The sequence below is a fragment of the Manacus candei genome, unplaced genomic scaffold (assembly GCF_025592945.1).
Source record: "Manacus candei isolate 608988 ecotype Guabito, Panama unplaced genomic scaffold, ASM2559294v1 h1tg000052l, whole genome shotgun sequence".
NCBI classification, from domain to species: Eukaryota; Metazoa; Chordata; class Aves; order Passeriformes; family Pipridae; genus Manacus; species Manacus candei.
In genome coordinates, this window is record NW_026138100.1 from 3,225,151 (window position 1) to 3,252,816 (window position 27,666).

At 35.8% G+C, this 27,666-nt stretch overlaps 1 protein-coding gene across 4 annotated transcripts in view; it reads right to left on the reverse strand.

Moving 5' to 3' along the window:
• The window catches only part of SCAF8 (SR-related CTD associated factor 8), a 91,998-nt gene that overhangs the window by 16,788 nt on the left and 47,544 nt on the right, over positions 1–27,666 (reverse strand). For 3 of the 4 annotated variants that reach the window (XM_051801678.1, XM_051801676.1, XM_051801679.1), the window contains 7 exons: positions 26,924–27,037; positions 26,435–26,591; positions 25,140–25,270; positions 24,016–24,160; positions 23,416–23,496; positions 22,623–22,844; positions 19,594–21,990 (listed from right to left, as the gene is read on the reverse strand). In XM_051801678.1, the coding sequence (XP_051657638.1) occupies positions 20,291–21,990; positions 22,623–22,844; positions 23,416–23,496; positions 24,016–24,160; positions 25,140–25,270; positions 26,435–26,591; positions 26,924–27,037 (2,550 nt within the window). In that variant the 3' untranslated portion in view covers positions 19,594–20,290. Of the gene's footprint in view, positions 1–19,593; positions 21,991–22,622; positions 22,845–23,415; positions 23,497–24,015; positions 24,161–25,139; positions 25,271–26,434; positions 26,592–26,923; positions 27,038–27,666 lie in introns of those variants that run through there. The other variant, XM_051801677.1, reaches the window with a different exon arrangement.

Genomic DNA, 27,666 nt, shown 5'->3' on the forward strand with positions numbered 1-27,666 from the left:
AGACTAAAGGTGACTTCTCTATAAAATGATGTAACTAAGTGGGATGTCATCAATTTCTCAGAAAATGCTTGCTTTCTTTCATTTTGTAAGATTGCCCTATTGGGGATCTACTTTACTGTCACCACCGAATGCCAGCACCAGGTAAGTGCTATGAATGTAGTAAATATTCCTCTTTCTGCTAAGCATCATGTCATCTTTAGATTGCTGCAAGTTGAACAATTATTGCAGATATTTATGGTGGCATAAACACTGAAGAAACTATGCTAACAAGGGACTGAGGATACAGAGAATAATAATAAGTCTCCAAAGACAGAAGAGTTTTCTGTAACTTCCTAAATTACATGAAAGTGTCCTTGTCTTTCTTAAACAATTTAGACAAAATCCCCCTGAAAGCATACAGGTTGTTAAATGAGAAGGCATCACAAAATTTCCCATTACCAGTAGGGGCAGTAAAGCCCAAGTCTGTTCCTAGCACTTCTGTTATGAAACCTAACACATACACGCACAAAAGTTCCTCAGCTAACAGATCACACTCAAAATGGATAAAAGCAAGAATTGGAAAAAAAAAAAGGAAATTCTGTCCTTTATCATAAATGGAAAATCGAGACTCCAAGACATAAAGCAGTTTGCCCAGTATCACACTGAAAGCCTACAGTAAGCCACATGAGATCTTAACTTCAGAGCACTCAATCCAACTTGCATTAAACTATAATTCATATAATGGATCATATCTCTACGAATTAGTGATTTATATAAGACAGGGTGTCAACACAGATAGGAATTCCTGATTCCCCCGACTTTTCTGAAATCGTATAATTGGTGTGTTTAAATGAGAGCCCCAGATGCTCTCCAACAAGAAATAAAGCGGGGACACTTCTCATCTGAAATGAGGAATGCATAGCATGGAAATGGGCATGTTAGTCAAAATGCTCAGGTGATTAGATACAATAAGGAGAAAAATAAAGTTGCAATGAGGGATCAAGGTTTATGGAAGCTAATATTGTATTTTTCTCTGATCTTTGGAAAAGAAGCAGAAGGAAAAACAAATTTACAGAAAATCAGCGGGTACAATAACCATCACCATAAATTTCTGTATTTTGTGACTTTACTGTTTTATTTTACAAATATCCTTGCACAAGGTCTTGAAGGATAAAACAGCACATCTTTGTAAATGACCATGATTCAAAAAGAATACAGCCTTTTTTAGTATTGTACTTCATCTACATCAAGTCCAAAAATCTTTGGACACAAAGTTAAGTCCTGGCTTAAGTGCCTTGAGAAATAAGGTGATGGTGGGCAGGAGCTGGGCAGTTCTAGAATAAATGAATGCTTGAACATAATAGACATCACACTTTGTTTGGAAGAGACAAGAGAATCCAACATGAAAGACTATGGAAGTGCATATTTACAGGTACCCACAGAATGCTTATTCGGAGTTAATCTAATCCTAGGTAGGCTGATTTCAGCACAACTACCAGGAACTACTGAACATTTTGATTCAAAATCTGCTTTACTTCCTAGGTGCAATTCTGTTGGGATTTACACCCACCTACTGTGGAACAGTATTTGTGTCTTTGAAAACTTGTGCTTTTATACTGTGCACTGTATCATGCTCAGGGTGAACAGATCCTCAAAGGAAGGGAATTATGGACATGGGAAACCTCTGAGACTGAAATTATTATTTTACTTTTAGTACCAAAGGCCAGATTGCTGTGTCTTGTAATTGATTACTTTCCACAGTTATACAATGATAAGCTAAAAAGATCCAATAAAGTTAGAAGCATTTGTTTCCTGTGCTGAAAAGAAGATTTTTCAAGAACAAACTGGCACTTTCATTTCCTGCAAAGCAAAAACAATCTACTAAGGTAGAGCAGACTTTTTTTAACGTGATGACACTGATTTTTGGATGCAACTACAAGACAGTTTTATTTTGTATAGCAACTTCCATACAAAACATGTCTTTGTTTGAGCCTTCTTATGTTTAAACAGTGCAGTAATTCAATAATACAGTTTCAATGTTCATATAAAATAAAAGCAGATACAGAGACAAAATAAGGATGCATAGCTATTTACATCTGTATCCTGATTGTCCAACAGGCACTTAAAACTGCTGTAAATTTTAGTCTGTTTAAAAGAATCAAGCTAAATATCATACTGGACTAAAAGCAGTCAGATACCTGGAAGACTGCAATTAAAACTTCAAGGATCTTGGTGATAAGGTATTTACTCATATCCAGGCTTAAGGACACTCATTTGTAGGTACTGAAATATTATTTAATATATAGAAATAAAACTAAAAATCTGTCTCAGCTAAAATGTTGCAGCCTGGGAAACTTGCTTCATGAAAACCTAATTAAAAGCCAAAGATGCACAGTGCTAATGAAAAGCTACCTTCTGCTTCTATCAAAAATATAAGTGCCATTGAAAGCAGACAGGAGGAAGAATAATCTCAATTAAATGATTTGTGAAAGATACTGGAGAGAGTATTTCAGAGGATTAAACTCCTTCATGTGAAATATTTTGAAAGTCACCAAAGGTAACTCCATCAAGTAAGAGCTTGCTGCTAGGAGGGTAGATTCCATATAACATTTTCCTAACTTTTAATATGAAACTTTGAAAAATCAACTCAGTTTCAAGAAATGTAAGGTTTTTAAAAATATCTGAATAACATTTCACATTCTAGGATAGAAAAAAATGTTTCCATTAGAAAAACAAAACAATCTCATCACAAGCTCATTCTACACTGAACCATAATGTTAGGAATTCAGAAAACTAGAAACATGAACTAAGCAAAAGGACAAACCAGTGGTGTGTTTTAACATATCAGACTTTAAAACTTGTCACTGCTTTATCAATCATGCTTACAACTAAGGAAGTAAATGATAAAGTTTACATAAGTGTTGTTACATTATTTTCTGTTTCTTTATATTTGCCTTATTTGCTCCTTTTCCTTTAGGCACTATTGCAATGATACTCACGCGTGTTTTAAATGTAAGCACATCCAGTTGTTCTAATCAGACTAGTCATATTTTATGTGCTTTGCTGGATCAGTATCTAGATTCTTAAATTTCATATTATCCATAAAAAGAAGTGGTAAATCAAGGGAGGAAGCAGTTCAATCCCCTTTTTGAAGTGTTAATCAAAAATCAAAAGCATTTATTATTATAACAGCTAGAGCACTGCTGAGTGACTAAATGAGCACTCTCACAGCTTCACAGAGATTATCACAGAATATTCTGAGTTGGAAGGAACCCATAAGGATCACCAAATCCAACTCTTAAGTGAATTGCCTGTACAGGGATCAAACCTACTACCTTGGCGTTATTAGCACCATGCTCTAACCAAGTGCCTGATTATGTTTCTAACAGATATATTCCAGTGGATTATTTTTATGCTATCTCTTTTTGGCAGTGTTGCCCTTCAACCTCGTCAAATGTGTTTTGATCCTGAAGACTGTCAAGGATGAAATAAAAGGGTAGAAAAGAAGGCAGGAGAGCTTTACATTACATATCATATTCAAGTAACGTTTAATTATTGCTTTCAGATAGTCACTATTGAGAACTTAGATACACAAAGCAAATGTGCAATCAATGGCTACCTAAACAGCATCCATCCTATCCACTTACACAGAAGGCACTAGGAAAAAAACATGCTCTCTGCTCTGTAATAGTAGCATAAATTGAACTGTCAGGAACTGGTCATAAATTTTCTTAAGTCGACCTGCCCCCTGACAAGGAACTGTCTAATACTTTTGAAACCATCTTTACTAGGGGAGAATCTAATCTAACTGTAAATACTTAATTTGGACTAAATTCTACCATAAGACTATTTTCCTATCTATGTGTTTATATAATTGAGCAGCGTATTTTTTTATTATTAAAACTAACTTCATACTCTTTTGAAACAAATATGGATGGGTACTGATTATGAGTCAGAGCTGACTTCTTGGACTCAGCTCTCTGGTCAGTTTGAGGGGTGCCTTCCTCACCCTCTCAGGGAGCTGGCTGAACACGATGAGCATCTGCTCCTGACACCAGAACTGACGGTCCCATGTGTCACACTAAATTACCAAGTGCTTCATTTGACATCAAGCAGGAATTTGGGAAACAGGTGAGGTAGACATCTTGCCAGTCCAGGGACAACTTTTATCGTAACTAAGCCTTCCTCTTCACAGTGGTCTCTGACTTAATGTAAGTTAGTGTCTCTAGTTGTGTCAGCATTAAATATTTCAATACGTTTTAGAATAACAAATTCCTTTTTAGGGATATGGAACATGCCTGGATCAATGATGGGGAACCATGATGCCTTGATAACCACAAAAACCTCAGTAGTGCAGACCCTTTTCTGTGTCAGTTCTTTCCATACACCAAAGCTTAAATTTTCAGAATAACAGTGCAAATTAGGAACATTTAACAGAAGACATGCACAGCTCCTGCTCTCAAAATCTTTTCCCATTTCTAGGCAGTAAAAAGTTTGCAACGTTGGAGGTTGAGAATTGGATACTACAATGAGTAATTTTGTTGACTTCTTCCAAATGATACTATGATTTCTCCTGGGCCTCTCAAGATTTTTATGAGCATCGTAAAAGAAAGCAAGGAGGGCTGTAAAATAAAATGAGAAGAAGCAGTTTTTTCAAGATTTGTCAAGTTGCCCAAAGAGCTGTTTCTCAGCAGGATGAGTCTGAGATTTTGTTTCAAGCAACTCCTTTGGGAGACATCACCTTGCCTTGTTACAGGCATGTCCACTGGTGGACGAGCAACAATAAGGTTGGTGGCCCAAAACCGAATGACATGAGCATGTGAAAAAGGGTATTTTCTTGATACTTGAAGTATCTTTAAGAAATCTGACCTTTCAAAACTGAGAATATTCACCCAGCAGTGTACTCTCCCCTGGAAAATCCCAAGGAAAGCTTGCACTTTGCTCTGACAGGAATGAGTTTTCTGCACTGACAATTACTTGGCCAGCAAAGAGATGGATAGACAACTTCTTGTTCCTTCCCACCCCACCACTACAGCAACTTGCATTTTCCCAGGACAGCCCATGTACCAAACAAGGGTGACAGACCTGCTGAGCAGCCATATCCACAGCATGGGCACATGGAACCTCAAGCTGAGCATTTACAGTGGCAGTGTAAAAGATGCAAACATAAAATTACCTTTGGAAAGACTTTTAAGTTGAAATTATTTTTTGTTAAAGTTTTTTGTTGTTTAAATTGGAGAAAAAAGAGTATTTGGATAATATATTTAATCTAGTTTTTAATTTGCAATTTTTGTTGTTTGTTTGTTTTGGTTTTTTTCCTGCAGTTAGGTTTACTCTTACTAAAATGAATTAAATAGAACCATTATACTTTTTGTTGAGAGGATATAGTATATCATATTTGTTTAGCAATGATATAGTTTAATACATATTCAGATCTTGATTTCTTATAAAAGAATTATAGATATTATGTATCTTATTTTCAAGGTGATAATTTTTAGTTATCTTCAATTCTCACCCTTTGAATCTATATGTAGTCATTATTTGTAAACAGTATCTGAAGACCTAATCAATTTTTTTGCTTTGTAGTCACTTAAGCAATTAAGTTTGTTTTACACAGGCAACACAATTTTCTTTGGTATGCCCACAAATATTCCTTCACCTGCCATGATAAGAACTGCAAAAATGCCTCTTTCCTACTACTTGGGACAAATTAGGTTTTCTCTTAACAGACAAAATGAAAAAAATCTACTAGCTTGGTTTTTTTTTTAACAACAGCTTTAAGAAACAATTTATTGAACTTGTGTTTGATGAAACGTCATGTCTACGTAAAAACTTAAAGTGTATTTATACTGTAAAAGCCCAAAGAGGTATAAAACAAAATTCTCCTTTATGTCTTTCCTCTAATTCCCAGTAAAGAACATAACGTAATCCATATTCTGTAGCTGTAGGGAATGCTATCATCACATTGTTCTTGAATACAGTGAAGAGATATTCACTATAGTATTGGAGGGGGGAAAGCAGGAATTAAAACTTCTGAAAGATCTGAATAAAGAAATTAATAAAAACTTAGTCACTCACAAAGGTTATTACATGAAAATCTCTAGTTTTCTGGCATTTTCTTTCACATTTCAACATTTTAAGAGTAAAATCATGGTTTGCTCTTAATGCACCGAGTACAAATCAATGTGAAAAAACTAAGATACAAAATCCAGCTACTATTCCAATGTATTAAAGGTAATTCTGGACTAAGGAAACCAATGTAGATTCAATGCCCTCATGAAGGCAAACCTCATCTGACCCAAACTGTACTCAAACTAAAATTACTAAAAATGAGATTAAACATTTTAGGAAAGCAAAGTAGAGCTCAAATCATGTGGTTCTTTCGATGCAAGTCTTCTTTCATCACCTTCAGTCACTGGAAGCCAGCATAAATGAGACTGATGGTAAGTGGGTACAAATAATGTCACACTTCAAACCTATTGTATGAGCAACCAGATGTTGCATTTCCCCACAGAAAACACGTTGTTCTATAAAAACAATCCCCAGAGTCAGAGACATCACAGGCTTTAGCTACCTCACTGGCATCTGAGCATTCCTTGAGGCAGAAGCTGTGTTTATCTGGAAAAGAAAGAATTGCTGGAATCATACACATAATAAGCTGTTTAAGTAATTGTTTTCCAGACTGTGTTCCAAGATGCCAATGGACTATGGTTTAGAGTGATGAAAGAAGTACCTAAGGAAAGCAAACTCCAACACAAGGAGGTGAACTCTTAACATTAATGTGACCTATAAGCTTTAAAACATTTTGAGGGATCTCAGCAGGCTGAAGAAGCTTCAGAATTTGAGTCTACACCAGTTACCTAAATCTAAATGTTTTTTCTAGGACTGGTTTGACATTTTTCTACCTCTACAAGAACAATAACCTGGGAGGTGAGAGGAAGAGCATATATATATAACAAAAGGTTTTCAGGGCAACTGCAGTTTTGCGTTTCTGTTTTCACATAAAAAGTACAAAAATAAGACTCAATTGGAATGATGAAAGTTTGTTCTTACAAGCAATAATACGAAGACATTTTTTTAAAGCTTTGAGATCCAACATAAGACATTTCATTACAGTGTACCTCAGCCAGAAATGAACTCAATTTGCTAGAAATAAGCAAAAATCAAGTTGTATTTGATATAATGATCGTGATTCCAAGAAGATGCCAGAAAAACAAGATGTTTTTGAAAAGAGGAACAAACAGAAATAAATTACAAAGCAGAAACATGTTAACAGGAAACAGAGCTAATTAGTGTATTTCAGTGATTTAGGGAAGGCTAGTTCACAGAACTAGGCACTTATTCCAATCAAGCATTAGAAACTCAGCAACCCAGCCACAAATGTAAAATTAAGCACAGAAGTGCTTCACTGTGGGACCAAAGAATCCTTCAAAGTGGTATTATGCAACTGTATCACACTGATGATACATTTACATTAACATATTCACATTTACATTGTGAAACTAAACTACAGATTGTTTTTTCCCTCCTTTCCTTAAGATAATTTTACAGAAATTAAATTAGGGTCACTTGGGTGCCACAGTTGTATGAACCTACATGTTAAACTTACAAAGATGCCTTTTATGTCCTAGAAAATAGTACCTGTGGCGTATTTTACCTGAAGCTAATGAAACTATATATAAAATGGACTCATGTTTTCAATATACTCCAAGTACTGAATGCTGTTATTAAATACTAATACATATATAAATAATTTCATGTTTTATGACATATTTACTATCACAATGAATTTATTGTCAAAATAGTATATAAAAACAATGATTTCATTAAGAAATCTCTCAGATGAGTGTAGCAAAATAAATACTACCCATTTTGAGCAAATGCATAAGTGATTAAAGCCAAAGGACCGTCTTATTCATTAGATTCCATCATATAAATAACTACATACTATGAAAAAATTTTAAAACATTCATAGTATTTCTCACAGGACTGATTAGTTAGAGACTGGTTTGTCTTTGAAAATGTAGGATTAAAGCTATTTTCCCGTTTCTGAATGGTTGCAACTGGTAGGATATGCAGATGGACATCAAAACCAACACATAAATGGGATGCATAAAGAAGCGTTGCAACAACTGTCAAGGAATAGTGAGACATCTGCAGCCCTGCCAAGAGGCAGGAGATGGCAGCCAGGGGAAGGAGAATCCCTGTGAGAGAGACAGGATTTGGATTTCTTCATGTGAAAAAAAATATATTCTAAAGATAATCCAGGAGTTGGACTCTATAATCCTTGTGGGTCCCTTCCAACTATGAATATTTGAAGATCCTGTAATTTTCTATAATGCAAAGCAGATTCCCTGAACTACCTTTCTTAACCATTCTCTGATGAATAAAATAGAAAGTGTTTCAGGATTAAGCAGAGCAGAAGCACTCTTGCAAAAAAGAGCCCAGGACTTCTAAAAAAGAACAAACATTCAAAAGTTATCTAAGTCTTTGAACTATTTTGTAATTGGCCAGATAAGACAGAAGTGGGGGTTAGTAGGCAACACTTGCTGGTGAGAGAGGGAAGGGAGGGTGGCAGCCATTAGCAGGGTCTGCATATTAAGACAGGTTAGTGTCAGGAGTGTTTTTGTTATTATCAGTCAAAAATGCGCAGAAGTATACAAGCATCCACTTTCTTTGACCTTTCTCATAAAATATCATGGCAATAAACAACTAAGATTCACAAACATTTCTTAGAGCAGGCTTCAGTCTGTAAAAACGACGACTGTGTAATCCCTGTTAATTATAGCAAGTGTTTAAAGTGTAGGAAGTTGTACATTAACCCGAGCCTCCCATACAAGAGGGGGAAAACTACCCCTAGTGAGCATGTACACACATGAACTGAATGGAACAGTGCACTGAAGCACAAGAGTGAATTATCCTGAGAATCCAACTCCAGATACACAGTACTTCACCTGAACAGGGCTTAAAACAGCAGCTCTCTGGTTTCCACAGTGGGCTGTGAAGAAACAGCCACGACTACACATATCCTGTGCACCCTCTACTGGTTTCACAGCAGCAAGCCACGGGGCTTGGGAAATAAATTTAATGAAGTAAAAGCACAATCCAGGAAAGGACAGCCATCTTAACTACAAGTAATAGTAAAAGGAAATGTCGAAATTACTTTCAAAAACTAAAAGAAATGAATACCTGTGAAACCTTTTAAATTTGAAACTGCGAAAAGAAAATTAATTACTTATAGTGACCCTTGCTCAAAGGTATTCATTGCAGGTTGCAAATTACAGGCCCTATGTTTCTATAGAAGTTTCTTAACAGTTGCTTAAGTCTGCCTGCAGTTTTCAAAAAGACTTTAAAATCACCATTTGTTAGATTTCAGTCTTCTGTTCTTTTTCAAGAGGACAAGTCGCATAGACTAAACTCAGAGATCTTAGCAAAGAAACTGAAGTCAGTGAATATTTTTTTTTTCTTTAAAAAGTAAGCCAAATATTTTCCTACCATCTGTTTCAGCTGTTTCTTGTTATAGTTTCTATCAAACTAAGAAAGACGCTATTCTCATAAACATAGCATTCAGCATTTCTTGTTTTCAGAATCACTTTTTTCCCTTTAAGGTAACTTTCATAAATATCATGGCTAACAATAACAATTTCTTCTTAGTTTACAAGACTCCTCATGACTGTTGACAGGATTACATGTGAAGCTCCATGGTCTGCAATGGTGACATAACTAAAACTCCTGCATGTTTGAAATTATCAAAACCAAAATCAAAACAAAATGCCAAAGTATAACAGTATTAACCCTCAACAGGATCCAGCTACTTTGGCATCAATCATACATTATAACCAAGTGAACACACATATAAACCCCAGAAAATTCACTTAATATCTCTCACAAATCCTTCAATTTCACAATTCATCAAAACTACAGTAACCTCCCTTTGGTCACTAATACCTAAACACTAAAGAAAGAAATATCAAATCATCGAAAAAAAAAAAAAAATCAAAGGTTTGTTGCATCAGTAACAAAATCAGAAAGTGTTTAGAAAATTTTTCACAACATGCAACATTTTGCACCTTTGTGAGCTCCTCTACCATTTAATTTTAATTTTCACAAAACCAGAATATCTTGAAAGAAAAATCCCATGAAACTCCGCTACTTGACAACTTGCTACTGCTTATGGATTTGGTTACAAAAGTGTTCACGATTTTAAAGTGTAGAATAAAATACTACATGGATAACCACATGTAAGGTGACTGAGTTTCAAAGATCTCTCCTGTTCTTGCATACAATTCACTCCTCAGTCCCGCCAGAACTGACTTCCCAGTTCTTGTGCTATTCTGCTGTTGCTTGGCTGCTCATTTTTGCATCCTCCTCTAAGTCCATTAGGTTGTGATACACTCAGATGGAAATAAACACAGAAAACACAATTTTTTTAGAGAATGAAGTTAACAAAGTACTAATGTATTTTTTTCAAGAACACTGTACATAGAACCAATGTACAGGGATACAGGATACAAAGAAAAAAGAAGAAACTAATTCAAGTTTCTTATACTGCAGTCTGTACAGGCAGAAAATATGTGTTCATTTAAAGAAATAGCATGATCTAAGAAATATCTGTTAAATTTGTTAAATTTTTCGTCAGTTGAAAACAACAAATTTAATGGCACTGATGTATAGCACAGGAACCTCACAGGGGCTTTGAACTCCTCTCACCACTTTTCACTTCATCTAGCTCAATTTTATGCAGGAGAGAATTAAATAGTGGAAGAGTAATAGTGTTTTGTTTTTGAAGAAGCAACTGAAAAAGGCACATGTGAAAGGGAGCATTTCCCACATGTCCCAGACAAGACCTGGCAGTGCCCAGTATCTGCGTACCGCACCGGTGCTAGGAGGGCTTAGAGCTTTGCTTGGTATTTCAAGTGTTTGGAAAAAACACATCAGAACTCACCACACTTCACAAAAGGGATAACCAGATCCTGGCTTTGTAGTTCAGACAAGGTCCCTGCACCCCAGTACTGATGATAGTTAACAAGGAGAGCAACTCAGTCAGCTGCTATTCTCCTCTTCCTATATCCTGGAGCTTGCTGCAAAGAAGGGTTCAAACACTGGATAAGGTATCCTGGAAAGGCAGGTTCATTCTTTTTGCATGCTCCTCTTGCTGCACATAACCTGAGAAGCTGCTCTTTGCAGAAAGCATCAGTATGTTTTGGGAACACACTGGACTTTTCCCTCTTAATAAGGTGAGAGCAGGCTGCAGTGGCTGGCTGGACACCACTGCTTTTTGTAGGTGGGAAAAGCATAAAGGGATAGTAAGAGTACAAGGAAACTGTTCCTTCAAACCCCACCAATGTTTCACTTTCAGACTAAAGACACAGAAAACCATGATATAGTAATCAGCTTTGAAATGCTCACTGCAAACAGCTTTTGACAAAGAAAAGACATGAGGGTGAAAATATAAGCTGGAGAAGTATTTTGTCACTCCAGTAGAGTGCAACTTTGTACCTAAAAAAACAAAACCGAATTTCCTATTTCAAACTCTTTAGAAATGGAGAACAATGGCATCTGAAGGATTCCACAGGCCACTCCAGGAGACCTACAAACATCCTGGTTAGTAACCATGATGACAATAAGATGTGTCATTTGTGCCAGCTACTACAAAGCATGGTCAAGGCCACATGAGGAATGGGAAAGCAGATACAAATGAATGGTGTATTTGAGGTATCAGCCTACCAACAGTATTTCAGAAGGTCAGAACCCTGAAAAGTTTCAGAATTTAACTCTTGGCCTTTTCCAAGCAAGTGAGACCTTGAAGCAGCCATCACATGTCTATACTATCTTCAGACACAAATCTATTTTGGAACAATTGAAAAAGGTACCTACAGTGGTTTAATCATCTCTCATCTTTCTTGCTTGTAACTGGGTTCCCTTCAAGTATAGGACCTGGTTCCAAATCTGGTTTGCTAGCAATTATTATTTTGAGAAATTATTAACTTTAAATACCTCTTCTATTTGTCACATATCAACTATGTGACAAAGTTCAGTATAAAAAGACTATTCTGTTGCCTCCTGTACTAATACCATTATTGTGATTCAGGTAGAAAAGACAATCTTGATCCTGGGTGAGCAGGAGCCTTGTGTCTACATGGCTCAAGACTAACCCCTCCCCTCAAGGTGGGCCTCTGCACTGACAAGGCACACCAGTTTGCCTGGACACATTTGCACTCTCTGTGTTACTTCATAGCCCGAGATGAAAAGCTGAGGTAGATGTTTTTCCAGCCAAGTGCTAGGGTACTTCAGGTTTTCTCTGTCACAGTTCACCAGCGCATTGTTTTCTATAGTATAAAACTGGGAACCTTATATTCTCATATAACAAAATCAATCACCAACAAGCCTGAACCTTTCCTATATATGCAGTAATATTTTGTTCCACTTACTTTTTAAAAAATAAGATCCTAACCACCAATTAGTTTAAAAAAATCTGGTGCAATCAACCAGATGTTTCACAGCAAGCTAAATTTAGAACCCCGACTTCATACTTAGATTTTTAAATATTAAACCGATTTTTATCAACTGAAGATGATGTGCACTTAAATCTGTATGTGAACACCCCTATATCTAACTTTGACTCCTTCGACACAGCAAGGGTGGAAGATAAACCAAAGATGCGTCAGCTGCAGGAACACCGTTGAGTGTAACATGTATGGCAAAGTTCCTACTGAAGTTTGTGTTTCCTTTCATACACTCTAGACTGTAAATACTGTAGCTAAGCTTTCCAGAAGCTTCTGTAAAATGTATATATACACATAAGTTAATAGTTCAACAACAATAAATTTTAACGTATTGTGTGTCTTGTGGTTTGGAGCTCAAGTCAATGCTAGACCGTTACTGTAGGACAAGATGTATAACTTCAGAGCTGCATTAGAAGATGCTTAATAGGTCCCAGTTTAGAAAAAATTAGTGAGACAAAAGAACAACAAAATTTCTTGAGAAGGGCCTCTAAGTAAATGTAATTGTCAAATAGATGGTTTTTTAAAAAAAGCCAATCAGATGGTAAAACAACCCATGAATTAAAACCTTCCCAGTTCTTTAGCAGACTTCCTACCCTTAAAATGCTAAAAATACTTAGGAAGTTGCTTTCACATATTTGTTCCTCTTGGATTTAAGTTTGTTTGCTTTAATGTATCAAGATGAGAGACATTTAGAACAAATTCTCCAAGTTGGGAAAAGTGAAATTCTTCATAACTTTCAGACAAGTTTTTGGTTAAATTTCTTCATTCTGAATAAGAAAAATTAGAGTATGTGTTGACAAGGCGGGGAATGGAGACAAAATATGCAAGACCTTGTCATTCATTACTGCATGTAAGCATTGCATGGGACAACTCCTGAGGCTGCTCTAGTTTGTGATAACTTTTCAAGTTTCACATTAGAGAGTATAAACTGCTAGAAGGTGTGAAAACTGTTGTTTCAGTTACATTCTTGAACATGCTAGAACCAGAGTATCATGACAGATATATGTGACTTTGAATAAAAATTTTATTTCCTTTTTTTTTTTACATGTTATCCATTATTTCTATTCTGGTTAATACAGAAATATAAGAACTTTTGGTTTGAGAAGAAAATATATTGAGGAGAGTTAGGCAGCACATTCTAAAATGAAGTAAGAAAACTTTATTAACCTAGTGCATTAATTTTTCTTTAAATCCTTTTAAGAAAAAAGTGCTATTTAAATAAAACATACCCTTTCAAAAAAAGCAGTATGCAGATGAACAAAAGTAAACTGGAGGACATCATGGATTCTGAACAAAAAACAGTGACTGTATATTAAGGGGCTGCTCTAAAGTGCTGCAGTGAAAAGATCTACTTAGAGAGTACAATAATTTTGGGAGAGCCAGAAGGTAAGACCAATGCATTTAACTAGTTTTAATTTGCTTACCTTCCTTCACTCCATGAATTTCCTAGCACAGGACTAAACAAGTATAATGCTGCAATTTTTTTCAGACATTTCATACCACCTATTTCACCATACTCTTAGAATCCCAATACAATCCTTATTAGGGTTGCTTGCTCATAAATACTTATACAGAGGAACAGAATTTGAAAGGAAAAAAGTTATCCCCTAAAAGGCTTTGGCCTTAAAAGCAGCTGAAAAATCAAAGAAACTAGAACTAGATAATCTTCTGCCTCCTGCTCTTCTAAAGGTTGCTGAAAAAGAAACTGAGACACCCAAGACAAAAAGTTTGAAATGCTGGATCTAATGAAACAGCCATGTCCCACTGGTAAACAAGTGAGGCCAGGTATCACACACTGATTTAGACTGTTCTTCAAGAACCTTATAATCTCACAAATATTTACGTCTTCCTGAGTTTCGCTGAGTGTTTTTTTGTTGTCGTTGTTTGGGGGGGCTTGTGTATTCGTTTTTAATTAAGGTACGAGCCATATTTTTTCCTTGATCAACTGAAGTGACAACGATAGAGCTTCCTTTAACTAGACAAAGGTGGATGCATTTTTAGAAAGGACTTTACACAATGAGATTATTTCTACTTAATTTGTGCTGTTGTCAAGAAAAAGCTATATTATTTATAATATGATCTCTCCTTTAGTGTGGAAGTGACATTCAGATCTGAAGTCCCTGCAACTATGGTTTACGTGAATCCTACCAATCTACATCCGAGTTAGCAATTCTGTATCCATTTAATACTCTTCACCTATTAAGGATATTTTGCACTGGCTTGCAGACAATTATAATGCTTCAGCACAATTATAATGTTCTAGTACACAAATCAATATGGCTATGAAGTTTACACTAGTTTCAGAAACACGTCAAGTCATCTACCTTAAAGAATCTCGCAATTTCCATGCATTTCAACAGAAAGCTTGGTACATACTAATGCGAACATGTATCCATTACGACACAGATATGTATACAGAATATCTTTCAAGAAGAAAATTGCAGTATTAAAGTATTAAATTAGGGAGGAAAAAATGTTCAACTAACCTATTTACAAGTTAAAATACTCTCTGACCAGATTATTTTCTTTTCAAAGCACAAAACAGTTCCTTGTCTGAGGGCATTAGTATGCTTTTATCCGACAAGAAGAGAAAATTTAAAATTAGCACTAGTGAGCTAACTTTAAAAGAAAAATGACAAAGTACAGACTAAGATTAGTAAACCAATGACACCACTGCTATCACTGTTACTATGCAAGTGCTGATGTGCATTATAAACTCTTCAAGAGACCAGACACGTTCATCTTCAACTGCACAACATAAAAACCTCTTGATTTTAAGAGTGCTCAGACCACTAGCCCCATCCTCCCTCTAATGTTTGGTAGCAGAACATCTAAAAGATACTAAGAGTAGGATATTCAATGAGACTACCCTTTTTCATTGAGTTTGTGCAAGATAGAAGGGACTACAAAAATTATGGCAAATACAATGTTACAGCTTACCAACTTCAACAAAAACTCTATTAACAGACTTTCATTATTGAAAAGAATCACTTTTCATATCCTATATGGAAGTTATTAAAGAGATGTCATGCATTTTGCTTTCAGTAGCTCTACTTGACTTTTCTTGACTATGAAATATCATGTAGATACATTACTAAAATTATGTTTATTGCATATCCAAAGAACTTGTACAGACTAAGTGGAGCAAACAACATCACTAAGAAAACCCTTCAAGGGAAAATATAAGACTAGTTACAATTAAGTCTTGCAATACAACAGTCTTTTTGCCACTGTAAAGTTTCTGCTGATGCAAAATTACTAGTAAAGCAAAATGGTGGGAAGATGCTTTTGTCATCCTTGTTCAAATAAGTAGTTTCAAATTAAAAAAGAACATCCTGTTTTCATACCTTTTAAATCAGTATCTTAACTATATCAGTACATGGTTTCACAGCACATGCTTACTTGAGAAAGCTCAATACTTAGGAAAATGTGCCTACTACAAAATTCAAATGAATCAGCAGATGTCACAACGGGGAAAGAAAGATCATTTCATTACCTGAATCAACAATAACAAAAAAGGGAAAGAAAGGTTTTTTAATAATGTGAATTAACAATAACAAAATATTGCCATAGTTACTCTTGATGACTCCTGATACTCCGAATAGGTTTTAAAATTATAAAGTTGGAGTATGACATTTTACAAGGGCATGTAATGACAGGACAAGGGGCAATGGGTTTTAAAAGAAAGCAAGTTTAGATTAGATAGCAGGAAGAAATTCTTCACTGTGAGGGTGATGAAGCCCTGGAACAAGCTGCTCAAAGAAGTTGCAGATGCCGCATCACTAGAAGTGTTCATGGCCAGGTTGGATGGGGTTTTGAACAACCTGGTCTAGTGGAAGATGGCAGGGGGGTTGGAACTACATGATCTTTAAGGTCCCTTCAAACTCAAACCATTCTATGACTCTGTCTGTTCAGCTCCCACTATCAAGTGATGAAAAAGTCATCCTCATTATTATCATATTATTTTCAAACACATGAAAAGAAAGAGAATGAAATTTAGGAACCATTTATATCAGTTTCAAATCAATTACCCAAAGATTTGAATTCAGAGAATATGAGTCAAGAAACTGAGTGCTTTCAGTGTTGACCAACATAACATATCTTGCACATGTTCAAAACCGCTGAAACCATATTTTGAGAGACTTCTGCAATAAATTGGCTCATCTCATAAATACCTTCTATAGGTAGTTTATTTGATAATTTTCCAAATGTGCTTAAGTTATGTCTGCGCATGCTACACTTCAGGCTTGATTACAGTACTCCCATCTTGACTTATTCAGGCTAAGATTAAATCACTGAACTAGCTCTAAGTATGGTATAGTGTTCTACTGAAGCAAAGGAATCTAACAGAATCTATTGCCTCAAGTCTGTAATAAAAGGAAGCACTACATATAAAAAAGAAAGTGTACCGATATTTTACAGAAAAAGGCTTCAGCAAAGAAGTGATGTCCTTATAACAAATGAAGGCTAAGTTTCATCTTTACAGACGTAGCATTCCACTTAAATGCAGTACAATGAAAGATCAGGATCACAGCCTGTTTTAAATGGTAAATACATCAAACAACCTCCTGATGCATAAGGTTTTCAAGAAAATGTGCAAGCCTAAATAATACACTGTGCTGCCTGCAAAGCTACCTGAAATATTTTTAATTATGTTTGTTATTTATGTGAATCATAAATGAAATTCTTCATTTGCTAGAATAAGAAACCTTTCATCACTACAAGATAGCTTTTACCAGGTATAAGCCAGAACAGCTGCCCAAATGCCTGGCCCTCATCTTCTTTCTGTCCCATTCTCACTCTTTCCTTTGCATCAGCAGAAATTACATGTCACTCCCATGAATGACATCAAAGAATTGGTCTGGACCTCAGGACAGTTCCTTTCAGTGCATGTGTTGGCTTACAATGGCTTAAATCTACAGTGAAAAATGAAAGTCTTCACTCCAGCTCTGACAGATTTAAAAAACTTCCTACTGGCAAGATAAAGAGACTATACTGTTCTGCTAATAAAAAGTCCCTTCGGAGTTTCTAAATATGGCTGGTTTTGATAATATTCGTTTGCATGATACATTAATAAGAATAGAACAGTTCTAGCTGTGAACGTGATGCAACCGAAAACTGTACAACAAACTTTTATTCTAAAAAAAAAAGTTGTTAAAAATTGATGGTGTAACACATATTTACAGTAGCCAATTTATTAATGTTTGAAAGATATTAACAGAAATCATAGACTCATTAAATACATTGTTCTATACCACTACCAACCAAATTGTTCAGCATCTCTCACCTGGTAATTTACCTAAATCATACTATGAGCAACTTGGCATACTGCCAGTCCCAGTTCAGAAGAACAACAACAGATTAACTTTTAGTTTTACAGAGGTATTTAGCAAATTGTTTAAAAAGTAAAGCTACTGCCAATATGTGTTTGATTTTGAGTATTTACCTCTGTGGTCTATGACTGAAGCCTTTTCAAACTGCACACATTAAAATTAAATATAATCCCTTAAGTTCATAAAATATCCTTAGAGCTATTTTAAGCTTTTGGACTCTGACACAATCATATCTGCCTGACCAGAATACTACCAGCAGGTGGTGCAGCAACATTGGTCAAGGTCTTTGAGCCAGAGTCTGCCCATGAAGGTACATTTACCTTAAACATTGTTCATCTCAACTCCCGAGACACGTTCTGGTAATAAACACATCAGCAAGGTTCATTACAAAGCAATAGTTATTTAATGCATACCTAATGACTACTACTTGCACAATAGATAATTATTCATTCAAGTCTACTCTTTTAAAGGGCTACCTTCATTAAGCTGGTTGAATAAAAGTCTCTAATTGAAAAACTGAACCATGACATAGCATGAAAAATACCCCACCTCCCAGAGGAAGAGGACAACGCACACATGTGTAACTTGCTTCTAGGTTCAAAGGCATGTGCTAATGCTTTACACTCACATGATGTTTTCATACTTTCATCCCTTTGAGGGAAGCAGAAGGGGAATTAAAACTTGTATGTTAATGCTTTAATGTTAAAAATCAAAATTCAAATCTCAGCTAAAAATGTTTCTACTACCAAAGGGGCATTTACGTAACAGAACCTACCCCTGGATCTTATTATGCAAGAGAAAAACAACTTTCTTAAAACTGAGTGAAAGGATGCTTTCAGACACAGAATCGTAACAAGTTACGTTGAAAGAAGTTGGTGAAATGCACTTGAATGGAATAAATTGAAAATCTGACATCATCCTACAGTCAAATCTTTCACCACCAATTGAAAAAGGATATACAAGCAGCAAAGTAGGTGAAACAGGAGAGAATAGCACTACTAATTTACCTAAGGAACCAATTCATCTCAGCAATTTAAAAGAGGTTCAACTTCAATGTTATTTCATCAAAACACAAAGCCCTCCTTATTTCTATTAGAAACATGTAGGGTTTTTAGACCAACAACAGCTTTTTACTTTTTGTGCAACATTTCTGGACTTTGAGTCACTAAAAACAAATAACCACAAAGTACTCGAACACTACCACTATCTATCCAGAACACCAAATACATTACAAAATAAGACAATGCAAATACTTGCTTAAGTTTTGGCTTCATGCATATCTGCATTTTAAAAAGCTAAAATCCTACTGTATATTCTTACAGTATATAATGTTCCACCTTCTAGAAGTAGTAAGAACATTGTAACAATGAGCATGAGCAGGTAAATACAAGCTTGACATTACTGCAGTGAGATAAGTTTTATCTTACTACCTAAAGAAGGTGAAAGGAAAATTTTCACAACCTAGTTTCATTTCAATTTTATTGAATTGCCTACAACATTCTGTGAGTGCTTGCACATACACAGGCACGCACAGAAAAAGTGGTATCTACAAACAGTTTACACAGATATTTACATACATATATTATTTACATAAACTAATATGACTGCATGATTTCTGATGTAAAAACCATATGCTTCTTGCACATATAACTGTTGCACTGGTTTTACAAAGGTAATATAAACCTTTTGCAACAACTAGCTAAGCACATATCATAGCTGATTCCAAGTTTTTAGAGCTTGCAGATTTTTAAAAAAATACAATACCTAGAACACTGTTATCAAACAAATATGCTTTATTGGCATCTAAAAACAAAATGCACCCAACATTAAAATGTACTTTTTTCATTTTTTTAAACCCACTGCAGTACGAGGAACAAATCACAAACACTTAATTTAGAGAAAACAGAGACTATAGTGTAGATTTTACAAAATCACTTTTAATCTCTGTGTTATGCTCCTGAAATAACATGGGCCATTTCTTTTTCTGCCGAATTGTAGGAACATAAAATATCACAGCTTTGTCTATACTTTAAAATTCTGCAGCAGCCTAAGAACACAGACAAGATACACCAGCACCTGTTTTCAAGTATAACAATTTCGATAGCCAACCTAAGGGTAGTATCTAAAAAATTCCATTTTCTTCCATAGGAAGTCTTTGTTTGACAAGCTGTTAATTACCTTTGTGAAATTAAAAGCAAGTGGGGGCAAGTTTATGCTTTACCATAAAATAAAATTAAAAAAAAAACAAAAACAAAAACAAAACCAAAAAAACCATTTACCTACCATGTTCAAATTAAGAACAGTGTTCTATACAAGTCAGTTGTACAGTTATTTAAGTGAAAGATGAACATGAACATCGGATTAACTTAATTCTGGCAGACAAAAGTGAACTGCTACGGTCCAGTCAGCCATTTATCTATTACAGAGAGATGACAACTTTACAAAAGGTATCTTTTACCTACTGAGTGATGATTATGTCCCCTCAGTTTCTGTGCTTTCTACCACTGGTTCACTCTCTATATCAGCTTCTGTGTCACTCTTCTCTTTTTTTATCTCGACGGAAGATGTCAGTTTTTCATAAAGTTCTGGATCATCCTGCACCTGTGCAGTTGGTGGCTGACTTTCTGTCTCTGTATTTTCACCATTTACCTGGGGCATACTATCAGCTTTGCGTTGAGAAGTGGCCCCATCAAAATATTCAAAAACCCGTGGATGTGGAGGGGGGATCCAGTTGTTTGACACTCTGTCTCTTCCAAACCTGTTCCCATTAATTTCTCTGCAAAAATTAAAATCTCTGTCATCCCTATCCCTCTGTCTTTCCCAGGGTCTTCTGCGGTCATCAAAATCTCTGTGAGCATCTTGTTCAAATCCTCTATTCCAACTGGGACCACTTCTACTATCAAACCTGTAGTTTACATGCCGAAACCTCTCTCTGTCTTCATGGAAGCCTTTAGGGCCACCATAAATAGGGAAGGCATGGTGCTCTCTTTCATCATAATCTCCTCTCTGTCCCCAGTGCTTGTCTGAATTGAAACCAAAATGCTCTCTTCGGCCAAGGTTATCCATACCTGGTCTTCCAAAATTTTCTCTCATGTCTATATGTGGTCTTGGAAAGTGTTCTCTTCCATCTACTGGAGGCCTTCCTATACCCTCTCTTGGATCAACTGGTGGTCGTCCAACAGAATCTCTGACATCCACTGGAGATGGTCTGTTAAGATTATCTCTGTTTTCTACTGGAGGAAAGCGATAATCTCTGTCTCCCTCCTGTTGAATGTTATCACCTCCAAGTGGTAGTCTTTTCTCTGCATTAGAAATGTTATCAATATTTTGTCTTCCCGGTGTTGCAAAAGGTCTTTCTGTTTGACTAAAAATATCTCCTGGAGGAAAAGGACCTCGAGGTGGTGGGTGAAGAGATGGATCAAGGATTGCAGGAGGAGGAATAGTACGCTGTGGTGGCATTCCTGGTTGCATTAATGGAAACCTTGGTCCAGGAGAATGGGGCATTAGGCCTGGACGGATATCTATAAGAGGCATTCCTGGCATCCTTTGACTACTAATATTTAAATGAGGCATGTTTTGCACCGCAGCTGGATGCTGCATTGCCAGAAGTCCAGAACTACTTGAAATATTTGGTGGTGGCACTCCCATAAGTCCAGAACTACTTGAAACATTGGGTGGTGGCATTATGAGAAGCCCAGAGTTGCTTGAAACACTCGGTGGCTGTACTCCTGCCAGAACTCCTGAGCTGCTTGAGACACTGGGTGGCTGCATTCCTGTTAGAAGGCCAGGGCTGCTTGAGACACTGGGTGGATGCACTCCAGCTAGAAGCCCTGAGCTACTTGAGACATTTGGTGGTTGCACTCCAGCCATAAGTCCAGAGCTATTTGAGACGTTAGTTGGCTGAACCCCGCCAGCAAGAGAAGCGCTACTGGAGACAGCAGGTAGCTGCACTCCTCCTGCAAGACCAGAACTGCTAGAAACAGTTGGTGGTTGCACTCCTCCTACAAGTCCAGAGCTGCTTGAAACATTCGGTGGCTGTACTCCCCCTGCAAGTCCAGAGCTACTTGAGACAGCGGGTGGTTGCCCTTCTCCAGTAAGCCCAGAATTGCTTGAGGCACTGGGTGGTTGCACTCCTCCAACAAGTCCAGAGCTACTCGAGACATCACCTTGCACTAAAATGCAGCAACAAGAAGGAACAGTTAACAGAAAGTACCAGTGTAACACAGAGCATTCAAAACAAAATGCAGCTTAATCCATGTTTGGCTAATGCATGCAGTGATGATATTGCTGACAAGGTCTGTCTCAGTTTCTATAATGACCATATTATTTTAATCACATTGGTGATACACAGACATTATGCCAAAGAAATGAACGTAAAGTATGTACAGTAGCTTAAAACTGAAAACCCCCACAACCATCACCCAATATGTGCAATGAAAATATTAAAATCTTTGACATAATTCTATAAATATTATACTATCCTACCCTCACCTGCTCCTTTCCATTGCCACTTGTGTAATAAAAATGCACTTTTAAGAAGTTGTCTAAGGGGTTCCCAGTTTCAGCTTTCCTTCGAGACTATGAAGAAAAACATTCTTGAGCATAAACTACTAGAAATCAATGATTAGATGATGACAAAGATGGTTCCCACCACTTCTCCAAATTAAATTCAGAATGATACCCTACCCAGCCCAAAACTTCCTATTCTGTAGTTATTATTGCAATGGACTAAGATTTGCAAAAACTCTCAAAAGTATGATGCATCCTGTATGTAACTGTATCAGACAACAAAGGTATTTCTTACCAGATCTATTGTTTTCACTGGAAGAAATCTGAAGGTCTGTAAGATGTGATCCTTTTTCATCTGGTTCTGGTTTGTTGATTGGCAGAGGATTAAAAACATTTCCAGCTGACAGTGTTGGAGTAGCTAGATTGCTGGTAACTGTGCCAACTGGCAGAACAAGGCTAGTAAAAGGAACATCCTTCATTGTCTCTTGTGCAATTGGTAATGGAGGCTGTACTAAAGCTGTAGAGAAATAACAGAAGTGTATCAGAGTGATCATATATTCAAGCCTTCAAGATTAATTTGGTAGAAGTCAGGCTGATAAATCAAAGAAGTGAAATTAATTTCCTTAGTGTTACATTTTTTGTTAATAATTTCTTATCCTCAACCATATTTAGGGGTTTTTGTAGAGATCATAAGCTGTGGCAACCTAAGCAACCAGTACTGCGACATATTTTTAAATGTTAAATGCAGACAGTCAGAGCGCTAAGTATTACAGATTATTCAGTGACTTACACCAAATAGCTCCAGTGACAGATACACTTGTTAGAAAGGTTCAAATATTGAACTATGCATATAAATGATAAACAATTGGCCATAATTGTTTCAGTAACTCCACGTTAAATATAATTTTTCAGTCAACTTTATAAACTCTGTAAATCTTTTTCTCAACGCCTGCTTAAACCAGCTAAACAATAACTTCTGTGTTGCTATTTTCCATTACACAGGAATAACGTGCTTTTGATTAAATAACGAGTATATCAAACAATTAAACTTCTCACAATACACAAAATATTAGAAGAATCAAACTTACGTGTTGGAACAACTGGTGGGACAACAGGTGGCGGGACAACAGGTGGTGGAACCACAGGTGGAACTGGGGGAGGCATATAACCTATGTGGAAAAACATGACAAACAATTACATGGAAATCAAAGAGACTTATGCAGTAAAAGATTGCCAAGATTATGTATACTGAAAAGTTGCACCACTGAAGACTAGTAAACAAATTAATGGGAAGAGGCAACTGTGGTTATTGTTTTCAAAATCAACCCCACATTCACTACAGATGACCTGCATGTGCATCTTTAAAAGTGATTTCTGCCAATAATATCCAAAGAAGAATATTAAGAGCTTCAAAATTTTAAAAACCAAGGAGACTGATTTTAAGTACTTTTAAATTTAAATTTTTAGCAAAGTTAAAAAAAAAATCTACTATGATTCCTATTCTTAACACAACACACTGGTAAAAATAATACCAAGACAGATATAAATAATTTTAATCTAATATGAAATTTAAGATTCAAAGGTCAACTCAAACAGTAACTAGTAGCTGATGGAAAACTATGATGTACACAGAGGCACACAAACTGCATATGCTCATTACATACTCAGTTTCATTTTTACTAACTTACCTGGAGGTGGCTGTGAAGGGTTGAAACTCGCTCTCAAGAAGGGTGGAGGAGGAATTGGGCTATAACCAGGAGGAGGGACAGACATTGTGACAGGAAAGGCAGGTGGAACCAAGCTAACAGCAGGCACAGCTGGAGCTACTGGAATCTTTTTTCATGGAAAGAAAAAACAAGCAGCTTCAATACTTAACAGACATTCAAGGACATTAAAAAAGGGATAAACTGATTCAGCTGCAATTCACACTAAGCATTAAACTTAACAAAGGTTTTGTATATATTCTGAACACCCTGAAGAATTAGAGTGCATTCTGAAATGGTACCTACACTACAGGCAAACAAGGACACTGGATGAATCTTATATTATCTTTATTCTCAGATGTCCAGAAAAATACACAGTTAAACACTGTACCTATTCAAGGATAAAATTTTACCTATGGGAGACGAGTGAATGCAGAAACGCAGAGAAAAGGAAAATGCAGACAGTGTGGCAATTTGAGAGCACTTAGAAAACAGTGATTCTAGTGTCATTAGAAACATTTACGTATTTTAGAACAGTATTGGAAAATTGAATTTAGTGTATGTAATTATAAGGCTAATAATCCCAATGAAATTCTGAAAATTACTTAATATTTATCAAACATCTGTTTCAGCTATGTGTTTTGTTATAGTTGTGTATATTTACAATTAATTAACAGCAGAATAAATGCAATATATACATGTATATTTAAATATATACAGATTACAGTGTACATTAGGAGACAGTTGAAATAAGAAGACAATTTTTTTGAAAAGAAAAGAGTTCAAAATTCAACACAAGTACATGCAAATATATTAACATTCAAATAATTTTATGTTAGTTCAAGCACTGAAAATGTCTATATGCATTAGGAAAGATGAAACAGAAATAATATAAATACAAACTTTCTGTAATAAACAACTGCAGAAAACTAAAGATTATGCTCAACCACGGCAACCAATTCTACTCGAAAATATTTCAGAGATAATGGATGCAGGACTTAAATCAAAAACATTTAAACACTTCAACTCAGCTTAAAGTTTACTGGAACTGAATAAAAGGTTTGTCCTCCAGTTTTGTGGGCCTTTTGCAACCTCAGACCAATACCAACCTGCAGCATAGTGACTGGTTGTGTGTAAGCTTCTGTCTGTGTTGTAATAACAGTACTCTTATCAACTGCAGCACTTTGCGTAGTTTGAGTATTTTCTTTAGCAGCTTCTGAGCTTCTGGCTGTTTCCCATTCTTTAAAAAAGGATGCATTTTAATATAAAAAGATAATTAATGTGTTACTTTTGTTTAAATACTAAAAAATCCTCTTCCTTCTTAAACAATAAATTTTATCTGGCATCTACATAGAATCATTACAAATAAGCTTCAAACTTATTACAAAAAGAGCCAAGTGCAATTATTTATTATTATGTATTTTAAACAACATAAAGTATCTTTAACTACCTGCAATGCTCTTTAATTATATGCCTGTATACAAACTGATTTTTCAAAACTTGTCAAGTTTTTTTCACCAATCATTCTGTTCCTAATACAGAGTATGCTCCAGTTTTCTCAAACTGCTGTTGCCAATATGTCTGTGCTATCAGCTGGCTACCATACAATAAGAAAGAATCCTCATGTAAAAACAAACCTCACACCAACACCCATTCCTTACTTCTGCTGCTTCCTCAAAAAGTTTAGTATTTCAAGTGTAACATAGTGAATATATTTCAGTAATGTTCCATGTTTTAATTTTTCTGTCATTTACACTCAATTTTTACTCAAAGCAAGACTGTATTTTGACCTGAAGAACTACTGTTGCTCCTACAAAACAGTCTTAATCTAGTGTTTACTTGAGTATAGTCCAATCATTTGATGCTAGATCTGTTTCAAGAAAATACAGTACAAGTAAATCTTCCACAAACCTAACAAACCTCTCAACTGGTTTCAGAATAGGTCTAACTTTACTCGTTTTCATGTCTCTCTGACTTTATTGAAGAAATATTGGAAGCTGTGCCTATCTGGACAAGTTCTAACTCCAACTCCAGTCTTATACCTGAATATATAAGACTTTTCAGAAGCACAAGCAGATCATAATTTCTACACAAATTAATATTTTACGTACCTGGAAATGAGTGCGCAACAAATCTGTAACTCTCAAAAAACGCTAACCTTTATTAACTTGCCTAAATTAATTCCCCTTTGTCACCAGTTCCTCACTATCATGACAATCAACTAGTTACTAATCTAAAAAGACAATCTAGATTACAGTGCCATTTATACTGCAAACAGATAGCCAGAAAAATTTTTGGAAATTAAAAAAGAGTATGTATTTCCCAAACAATATATTATCTGAGGATTTGCAATTACAAAAATAAACACATTTTCTAGCTATCAGAATTGTCAGAATGTCTGTACCGGTATTTACTGTTTCCTGGTCAATCATGCCACCTTCAGCAAAGCCCTCCAAATCATCCAATTTTACTTTCTCCCATGGGATATAGGAAACTCCCAGGTCCACATCCCAGAATTGCTTGTATTCTGTCTTCACACCTTTATTCAAAGCCCAGGCAATCTGAAAATAAACCCAAACCAGACAATGTGGTTTAATCATATAACCTGGGAATGGAATATTTCAGATTATTTCCTTCAATTTCTGTCACTGCAGATCAATCTTCAATGTCTATTTATTTTCCAAGTATCCAGTCATAATGTCATTTTACTATCTTCCGTATCACCTGTTAAAAGCTGCATTTTTACACAGAAAGACAGCAATTTACACTTTACTGCTTCCTTCTTCTTCTCCATATTCTACATTTGAACAAACAGCTGTTAAATGACAAATCATCATATTAAAACTGTACTGTACTTGAAATGGACAGCATCCTTTGATTAAAATCAACTTACCTTAATAATTTTAGATCCAATTTTATAAGACCCAGAACTAAGTTTCTGAAGAGCACGATATGCATCTTGTCTATGTACCATACAGACATAAGCACAACCTCTTGGGGGAATCATCTATGGAAAAACAGCAGTGGTCTTAAAAAGTGGGAAAATCAATACTTTGGATTACACAACTACAGTAAGCAAATACTAATACTATAAAAGGCAAGGCTTACACTGTAAACAGCTGTTACCTCAATCAGCAATATTAAGAATTTTGAGCATCAGAAAAACTTATGAGTGATACAGTTTTAACATTTACAAGAAGTAGGGGTAAGTTGAAGAATGGGTACTAAAAATGACATAAAAGATCTGAACAATATGGAACAGGTAAAAACTGGGACCTATATTGTGACAACTTCAGAAAAGCAGAGGTTGCTACCTCTTCTTAAGCTCCAAATTCTCTGAGCTGAGCAACCACCTTTCACAAAGGTGCAAACTAGTGATTAAAAGTATCTTGCAGTTTTTAAGGGCAGAGTCCTCATTCCTGAAATGTGATTTCCATTACCATGTTTAATTTATTGCATGACATGGCATGTAATCTTTGCTATTTTTTATGAGCTATTTACAGTGTGGTTTGTCTTTGAAATATAACAGGCACTGGGACATTTATGGTTGTTACATTACTTTCCTTTTAGTTTTCTTAATTGCTAGTCCCTGCAAATCAAAATAAGGCTTAAATGTCTGGCTATGGGGTTGATTTT